Source organism: Necator americanus, chromosome V (assembly GCF_031761385.1).
Source record: "Necator americanus strain Aroian chromosome V, whole genome shotgun sequence".
In the NCBI taxonomy this organism is placed as follows: domain Eukaryota; kingdom Metazoa; phylum Nematoda; class Chromadorea; order Rhabditida; family Ancylostomatidae; genus Necator; species Necator americanus.
Genome location: NC_087375.1, coordinates 14543323 through 14552646, shown reverse-complemented (window position 1 = coordinate 14552646; position 9324 = coordinate 14543323). Strand labels below are relative to the sequence as shown.

Sequence of the window (9324 nt, the reverse complement as noted above, 5' to 3'; positions counted from 1 at the left end):
TTGTGTGCAGCTTGCAAGACTCGAAAGCTGTCGAGTATCTTCAAACACAACCTGTATTTATAAGGAGCTTTCCTACTTCCTACGCCACTACCTTAATGAAGACAAAATATATCGGACGTAGTTGCGTGAAGCATACTTATTTGAATCATGTGTGTCTCTTATGTGTCAGGATCAGGTTAATCGGTGTTCTCGATGTCGCTAAATTCGAAATCAATGTTCGCTGTTAGCTTTCGAAGAATGGGAAGAAGTGGCACTATGATCAGCAAAAAATAGCAAAGTGTTGAAGCTCACGTTTCCCATGAACATTTGGACTGATCTCCATGGCACCTGCCTCAGTACACGTTTTCTCTTCGAAAAACAAGATACGTTTGAAAAAAAGGTGTACGTGGATTTAGAACTAACAATTGGTATGGTTATATTCACTCATGATGAGGAACCAAAGCTCAGTCAGGAGTGCTCGAAGAAGCACTGCAAACGTCTGAACTGATCAGAAGCTAAACACAGCACGCACCTAAACACTTCAACAGCTCAGTCCCACATGACCATCTCAGCCCCAGTGTTAGCGTTTATCACCCAGGAACACGACCGCACAATTATTTGTGAACCGCTCAGCCGACCCGGTTACCGGTACCAATCAAATTTTCCTGAACACATGCACCTAATTTCCCGATTTCCATCGCCTAGACAATTCTATCGACTACTGACTATTCTCATTTAGGATCAAAAGGGAAAGCGAAGTAAAAATCGGCAGGCGAACCAATATTAGTACACAAATGAAGTGAAAGCACACAACGCTTCACAACTCTTAGAAATGATTGATCAGCAGTTCTCGGAATGATAAGTGAACCACGATTACGTCTGCGTCACATTTCCTTGGTACGCTTTGCCTCAGCACAGTCTCGCCATGTGTATCTCTCATTCCTTAAAAAGTTCTTAATAATGGGAATTTTGAGTCACTTTGAAAAATGCCCCTCAAAGAAAACAGATTTCTTTAAACTTGAGCTCTTAGTCCACGCTGTAAACTATCGCAATTGTGCTTGACATTTTGATCTGCTTTTGCTATTTTTAGTGCTACGAAAATGTTCAAATTGATTTGAAAAAACATACATTAACTGGTTCATTCAACTAACATTCGCTTATATATGTGTTAGCGTTTATCACCCAGGAACACGACCGCACAAGTATTTGTGAACCGCTTTCCTTTAGTGTCATTTCCTTTAGTGGGAAACAAAAGAGTTCTTCCCGGCAGTTTAGCAAAGATCGGGCTCATCTGGTGTTTTGTACGACATGCACTCCATGTTGAACATCTCTTGGATGTATTTGTGAACAACAACTATCGTACAGGCCGATTTTTGGGTTACTTTCTTCGCGTCATACGCAGTACCACTCATTTGAAGGACGGTCCTAATTACTTGAAGTTGAGAGTAGTGAAGAAGACTAGAAGTAGCATTGGAGAACTAAACGAGGCATTCTCTAAGGATTTTAAGAAATTCTCTTTAGGAAAAATCCTGAACGTTCTTAACGTCATAAAGCTGCTCGTGACATCCCACCAGCACTTTTAAACATGTGCGCGTAGCCGAGAATCCTCGTCGGTGCAGGGGAAGCGATGCAAACTTCAGTAGCAACCTTAGATAATCGGTTATGAAGGAATAGAAAGCTCACTCCATTCGCAGCTTTCTTCCCAACCTCATCTATTAGACTGCCCGCCCGGCTGTGAACTCTGAGGGCAGCCTTACGGTATCTATGGGTAGCTGCAAAGTGCTCCTTTTTGGATTGCTGTCATGCCACTGCCTCAGGTTAATATCCATAAAGTGGGTCTGGGTGTGCGTTTTCTCCCGCTGGAATGCTGCGGGCAGCTTTTAAGTCGTTTTGATTATAGAGAAACCCAGATCTTTGGGAAACGAACAATAACAACAATCTTACATTGGAAGTTCTTATTTTTAGAGAACTCCTAAATTCAATCCAGTCATCTGTGCTTGCAAACTGACTTCATTCTTGTTTTCATTGGCAGATTAGGAAGGACGATCAATCTACGAGTTTCGAAAGGATGCATTGCCATGACCGAAGTTGACAATAGCACTGCCAAATAGGTACCATGTTCAACGTATGAGGAATCTAAGTATAAATGTAATTAAAGCCGGAATTTGTGCATCGCTGGATCCGTCAATTCGGCAAAATCACCTTCATCTTCAATAATATCGTCGTCCATAACACTCTCTGAGGGAGCGATACTAAATTCTGTCAAATGTAGGATTTTCCATATGCCTACTTAAAAGTTTATGTGCACGGAAATAACGTGTCTCAGTCCTCCTCCAATTAAGATCGTTCGAGCTAAATTTAAAAAATTTTCTAAACTAGAATTTAGAAAATCATCGATCATATTTCTCCTAAAACTAGCGGGAATTGAAGGTTGGCAACACCGCTTCTGTTGGGAAAATTATCTTCAGTTGACTTGGGCTAAGCAGAAAAGAAAAGGTATATGAGATGTGATGGTCTAAATTGCAAATACAAAACACCTCTTTCTTGACTCTGAAACCTTCTGGAAAACGTAATTGTCGATACATCAAGACACAAAAATAATAAAAGAGCCACTTAACATCCTGGAAGCCGTAGTATAGGTCAAAACAATACAAATTGGTATGAAATTCAATATCTAGACTTTGAATTCCATTCTCCCTTTTAAAAAAGAGGCACTTAAGCAAGCTCTTGTTTCATACACTTCAATCAAATGTTCTTCCATTTGCAACAAGAACTTTTCTGCTCAATTCTTCTCATGAATATGTTTGCCCTTCTGAACCAATAACACCCTAAAACTGATAACATCAATAAGGGATTAGTTTACACGCTTATTCACAAATGTGTTCGTTTACACTGTTCAGTATCCATATAATTTCAACATCTCACTTTCACATCGTTTTTATTCTTGGCATCATCAGATTCCACCAAAGGTACTGTAACGTTAAGTTTTCCCAACAATTTTTCTTGCAGTCAGTTTCGCGACCAGTAAAGCTTTGTTAAGTTCTACTATAACTTATAATATTATTCGGCTGTTCTTGAATCTTGGCATTTTGTATACGTAGGTTTTTTTATTGATTTGTTTGAGCTCTACCAAGACTGATTTTGGTCTTTATTAATGACTAGCGTTTCGGCGCTATCACCTACGCCACAGCCTGGAAAATCAAATCCGTAAGTGATCAATCTTCTCAAGCGCCTCTTTACTATAGAGAAGGCATTGAAACGATAGGCAAATCCAACGAACAATATATTGGCTAGTGCTTACCTCACTTGTTGAAAAAGAAACCACGTAGAACAACTATAAGTTGCGAGAGTTTTTATAAAGTACCTGACAGCCGGCTCCAGAACCCGCACAGATCTTCATAACGGGCTGGTTCGTTTGCGATTGCAATGGACTTATTCTTTCCGTCCACTTTTGGATCTTTGGCAGTTATCCAAAACGCCTCTAATGTTCTGCGGACTTGAAGGATAGTATCGTATCGTATTTCTTCCTCTGTTTCAGAGTATTTTCTTCTACGGAGCGGTAGAGAGCTTAGATTTTGCGAGTCTATCGAGATCCTCATTGACACGATAAGATTGTGGACGTCCCGTCTCCTTACGTAATCACCATGAGCTGCACGCGATACGATACATCACTCATGATGTAGAGTCATGCAGTCATGCAGTCATCCTCTCTGCCATACATGTAAACCACGCTGCTGGGAGTTGTGCAGAGTCAATCATACGCACGATTACATAGCAGCTAACACTTCACGGTCACCGGTGTTACTTCCACAACCCTCATTTCACTCAATAGACACGCTTTTCGCAAACAGCTCCGTACTGCTCTGCCCTTACCATCAGATATGTAAAGCAGACAAACGCATTAATTTCTGTTTGATCGGACTAATCGTGTTCTATTTCACTCTTTCAGTCTCTAAACAAAAACTCGTCGAAACGATAGCCGGAAATAATGTATTATAACGACTTAATGTACGGCTCGACCCAAGAGAACAAATTTAATCGAATCGCTCAACGAGTAAGTTCCATAAGTTCACACTACACGGCGCATGAAACCCCCGGGCGAACTCATTGTCTCGGATTTCATATGGACCCACTCTACGAAGCGAACGCATCGAGATGCAGAAATCCAATGCGTCGATGACGAATCATGCGCTGAATCTCAAGCGATCATTGCATGGAGACTGCCAGCTATCCCTACACCGACGTTCTCAGGAAAAGCATGAGAATACAGTAACTTTTGTAAGCTCTTTGCAACCAATTTACATAAGCAGGCTTTAACTAGCTTACAAGAATTCAATCGCTCCTACAGGGTAGGCACGAGAACCGGCGAACTGCTTTCCAGTCACAGAAGAAAATTATGAAGTAGCTGTGGAAATGTTTCAAGAGGAATATGGAGACTATTGTAGGCCAGTCACCTCACTCTGAATGACCCTAGAAAACGCAAAAGCAGATCACTCCATCACCCTGGGCAAAGACGCCTCTTCGAGCATATTATTTCAATTGGGATTTTACCTCAGAAATTAAGCCTCCGTCCTTTTTTCCCCGTGAAAAAGTCCTAGCCAAATTTTAAGCCAGCGTATCACGATTTTCACATGGTGCGGAATCGAGCGTAGATCTGCACATCCTTCTTTGATCGTCGTGAGAAGATATCAATGATCTTTGACTGGTGGCACTTGGCGCACTCACAAGGCTTACGCGTTACAACTGAATCCATCGTGAGAAAACAGCGTCTTCCACACTGTTTTTTTAAAACGATGATTAGGGAAAAATGAGTGGTACCACATTGGGTCCCACAATCTACTATCCGAACTCTGCGCTTTCGCTGTGGACTCCAGTCCACGTGAAAATCGTGAAACGCTGCCTTAAAACGTCACATACCTGCGCATTGCCTTTCTCGTAGCAATGAGGACTTAGATAGGAAGCACATCAGAACAAATGCTAATATTGCTCCTAACAATATTAGGGTTTGTAAAGAGGACATTAATGTAAAAAAGCCCTGGCGGAACGTTTATTTCTCTCTCGGTGTGAACAAAAAGCCCAAACAGAAGTGCAACGATAAAATGTGGCGAATATTTACAGGAAGAAATATACAAGAGCTGCGAGCCATATGAAGAAGAAGAAAATAAAGCGGATAAAACACTATTTGACAGAAAACAATTCACAGGAAAAAACAAATAAAACAAATGTAATCAACATTAGGTTAACCTGGACTGATAAAACTTAAATTGCTACGAACCCATGTGACCACCAGAATATTAGAGGATACCCGGCTGGAAGCACATAAGCGAAGTCTAGTGAAAAAAAAACGCATGGAACAAATATAGCACAGAAGAAGTACGACATGTATCGATGATATCAACAGGAACATGTAACAAATTATTTCTTGATTAGGTATTCATAAGCTGAGCAATACAGGACAAATAAATCGTTTATGTACATCTATAAAGGGATGAAATGGTAACGTGTAGTTGGGAGATGGGGAGACGGGAATACTCAATCGTGACAAACTCATGTCATGTAAGCTAAAGTTACCGACAGAAAAAAGGAAGATAGAGCTTCCACGAAAAAGAGGGCGGTTGAGTTCCCCCTCCCTTTCGCTCGCAACTACATTTTCTCCGAAGGGCTTGTACAATACGTGAGGTAAAACTAACATAAATGCAAACAGGAACCTGAACCAAACTATCCTTTGTAAAACGGAATCCAAAACAACAAAGATAGTGCAAAGAAAGCTTCATGCAAAAAACTGACGATAACAGTCAAAAGTCATTACCAAGGCAAAACTAATTCCTACGATCACAATTAGCAAGAAGAAAAAGCTAGGAAACGATCTGAAGTCAATATGAAGCAATGTATATGCGCGAACATTTAAAACAGTTCGTGTCATCGAAACCATCGCTGAGAACACATCGAAATTATAGTATAAGACTGAGTTAGGATCTAACCACGCAAAGGTTCTAGCTGTGATCCCACCGATCATATGTAGTAACAAGAAAACCTTGGAAAAAGGCTCTAGGAAGGAACCACTGCGCGATCTGAAAGTTTTATCATCACTACCGCACAAAACCCCCTCGTCAGCCACTACAAATCAGGGTAGAAATCTAAAATCTTAAAAAAAAAAAAACTTTTTAACTATACAAGAGTTATACCTATATCCTTGTCTTAGAGAGTGCATTTTTCTTATATCGAAGTTCCTATAAGGAGTGCTTAAGTGATCGCGAAGATTAGTGGAGAAATAAATCTACAGGCATAACGAGTGTTACTAGATACGCAATCATACAGTCGGGCCAAACGACCAGAAGCACAGTGCTGCTTGAGCGTGAGCGAGTGCGGTCAAAGAGGCGCAACTAGCGGTTGCGACCAAGGTGGAATCCTTACTCATTTCTGCGGTCCGACTGCACCAAGCTTCAGGTCGAACTGACCCTACTGTGCATCCAAAGAAGTGAGTTTGAAAAAAGGAAAAAAAAAAACAACTTATTTATTTCTGACTCCAAGAGGAAAGAAGTAACAGTTGCTCAGGACTAACAGAACTAGTTGCTTTCGCAAAGGTTGATCGGGCGTGCTTTGCTTGAGATTGCCTCGTAACTTCTTTGATTAGATCCCGTGATGGAAATCAAGAATTTCTGGGAGGTTTTTCTTACCCCAAATGCACACATGGACATATATGCAAGTAAAATGCACTGCCTATTTTGAACATGGACGATTTGTACAAAAATGGTTTCCCGATAGAAGCAAAAAGTAATCTGGTGGAATGGTTCTACATCTGGGTAATCCGTGCACATGAACGAACAGGATTAAGAGTGTTGATGCAGAAGATGGCCAACGTTTCGACCTCCGTTCTCGAAGAGTTTGGACAGTTAACAAGGAAAAAAAAGCTCAATTAACTACAAAGTGTGATAGAACAAAATATGAACGCCGACGGTCTGGAAGGTTCTCCTGGCCTCGGGTGCCTTAAACCCCCAACCGTGTATGTGTACGCAGTGAGGAACTCTTAACATTGCGCTACGCACGTCGTCTTAGAGTATATGATACGATATGAAGAGATCAGGATAAGAACGTAACATCAGAGAGAGGTCGAATTGAAAGTACGGTTATATCGGTTGTAATATGGCATGTGTAATAAGAATAAAAAGTCACTGGCGCATCAATCCACTTGGGATGCGCCAACGCGTTTTACAGGGATTCGTAATCGTTGAGGTTTTGGAACGCGTGTTGGCCTATACAATGACTTGCGGGGACCAGCCGATGATCAACTCAGTGGTTTTATCCTCCCAGACAAGTCTGGTGCCAAGTTATCGACCCCTGAGGGATGAAAGGCTTGGTGAGCACTAGAGCAGATTCGAACCCTCGACCGTGTGGCTACAACGGACCTCTAACCGACTGCGCCACACCCGTCCTAATGAGAATAAACTGGGGAGGAAATACCTTGTTTGCAGGGTTCTCGTTATAATTCCCAACGGTGCAACGCTGAAGAGTGAACTCTTCTTCCTCGAAGCGATCGCACAACTCGCGTAAGCGACACGCAATTAAGCTAGAAGAGATCTTCCGTTCCGTTTCTGCAATGAAACTCAGGTTATGGCTAAAAAGATAGATAGATAAGTTCAAGTTCCTCGTATATGCAACACATGTGATCATTAGAACAAAACACTCACTGATATTACAACGTTGCGAGCCTTTGACGCTGCAACTTTGCGAAAGTGTAGGGTTTCCCATTAACATCACACCTGCAACTATGTTAGTAATTGGATACCTTAGGTGTTTTCACTCGTTTCGCAGTGCCCATAATTCGCATACTCACATGCAGATGGTGGGAAGCTTGACATTGTTGGGCTTGCCAGGATAACAATGCAGTAGTAAGCGTGTAACGTAGTGCAGGAATATGGCTTAAAAACTAATCATAACACCTTCACTAAAGTAGATACGAAATTGCTTTAGAATAGCGAAAATAAGAGAACGAGCATATCAGCCTTAATAACACAAAACCATTCTTCTGAAGCATTTCGCAGATCTAGGAGTAAGGAGGAAAAATGAAAACGAAATGCTAGAAAGTGCATTTAAAAAAGCGAACAAGGTGGAGTGGAACGATAAAATCCCATCATCAAGGTCGGGTCAAAACCGTATGAGGCTTGGTGCAGTTGTATAAGCGCAGCTGCTAGGATCGAAGTAGCACTAATGATAATTCCCCTTGGACTGTAGCGACGATCGATGCTGACGAAGGTTCCCTCGTCCCACCGCGCCGCTTCGAGTGGAATCCGCTACGCAACTGCACTGCGCATCTAAGTGGCCCTGACCCCACTATAGCTGAACGCAAATTTTGACAAATTAATGCCGAGTAACGACGGTGTATCAAATGAATGACGGTACTTACATCTCCTTTAATCAATGTACAAATATAAAGATGGAGGTGACTGACAAATAGCTAGTCTACGAAGAAAAAGTGTACCGTGCCACACCGAAGAATGTGGCACGGTACGCTTTCTCTTCGTAGACTAGCTATTTGTCAATCTTATCTTTCTCAGGATGGTAATTCTTTTCTTTCTTTCTGAGGGTAGTGATTTTCGCTTTACCCTTTTCCCCGGGCTAACAATGAAAATATAGGGCAAAAAGAAATTTATTGTACGAAATTAACTAGAGCACAAATATTGAAACGTAATCAGGAATGAGCGTGCGACCTGTACCACTGCTGCATTTGGCTGGCTAAAAGCACATAAGTACCAATGGATTGTCATATCATCGTTCAGGAAGTCCAACCAGACTGGATAGATAGGTGGAGGCAATGATCCCACCTCGCTCACAACCGACGGTCCCTACGCCGCTCTAAGGACACCCGGTTGCGCAACTGCAAAGCGCTTCAGGTCGTCCGACTATAGTACGAGATAATTCGCGTCAGATGCTGCGTGGACATACTTTTTTTGAAATAAGAACTATTCAAATGCATTGTGCTTATCTGGAAACATTACGCTTTAGTAGGAGTCATCCACTGCCTAAAATGCAGGAGCCACTGAGGGTAAAGATCGAGCAGGATGGACGTGTTATCCACTGGGCCTGTTTTGTCCCGTTGTTGCACTTAAATGCAGTCTATCAGAGAACTGAAGTGGTGAAAGAACCTGGGAAAGATGTAATGTTTGGGGTGTAGATTATGAGTATAAGCGTGATCCTGCCCAATTCCCCTAGTATTCTTGGACACGGCGTGGAGGACAGGTAGTTCCTATGAGGCACGCAGTCCACCCTTACGCACGCGCGGTTCTGAACTCTGCGGGCAGCCTTAGGTAAGTTAGAGCGTCGAGAAATAAGGACGCCACCAAGTGC

The 9324-nt window shown here is 42.0% G+C and overlaps 1 protein-coding gene across 2 annotated transcripts in view; it reads right to left on the bottom strand.

Annotated features, from left to right (window-relative positions):
- Window positions 1-2131: 2131 nt before the first annotated feature.
- Window positions 2132-9324, bottom strand: part of RB195_013889 (uncharacterized protein) — a gene marked incomplete at both ends in the record, with an annotated part of 10545 nt that continues 3352 nt past the window's right edge. Inside the window, 6 exons of one of the 2 annotated variants that reach the window (XM_064203909.1) lie at window positions 2132-2231; window positions 5989-6050; window positions 7441-7571; window positions 7668-7739; window positions 7814-7898; window positions 8384-8423. In XM_064203909.1, the coding sequence (XP_064059790.1) occupies window positions 2132-2231; window positions 5989-6050; window positions 7441-7571; window positions 7668-7739; window positions 7814-7898; window positions 8384-8423 (490 nt within the window). Of the gene's footprint in view, window positions 2232-5972; window positions 6051-7440; window positions 7572-7667; window positions 7740-7813; window positions 7899-8383; window positions 8424-9324 lie in introns of those variants that run through there. The other variant, XM_064203908.1, reaches the window with a different exon arrangement.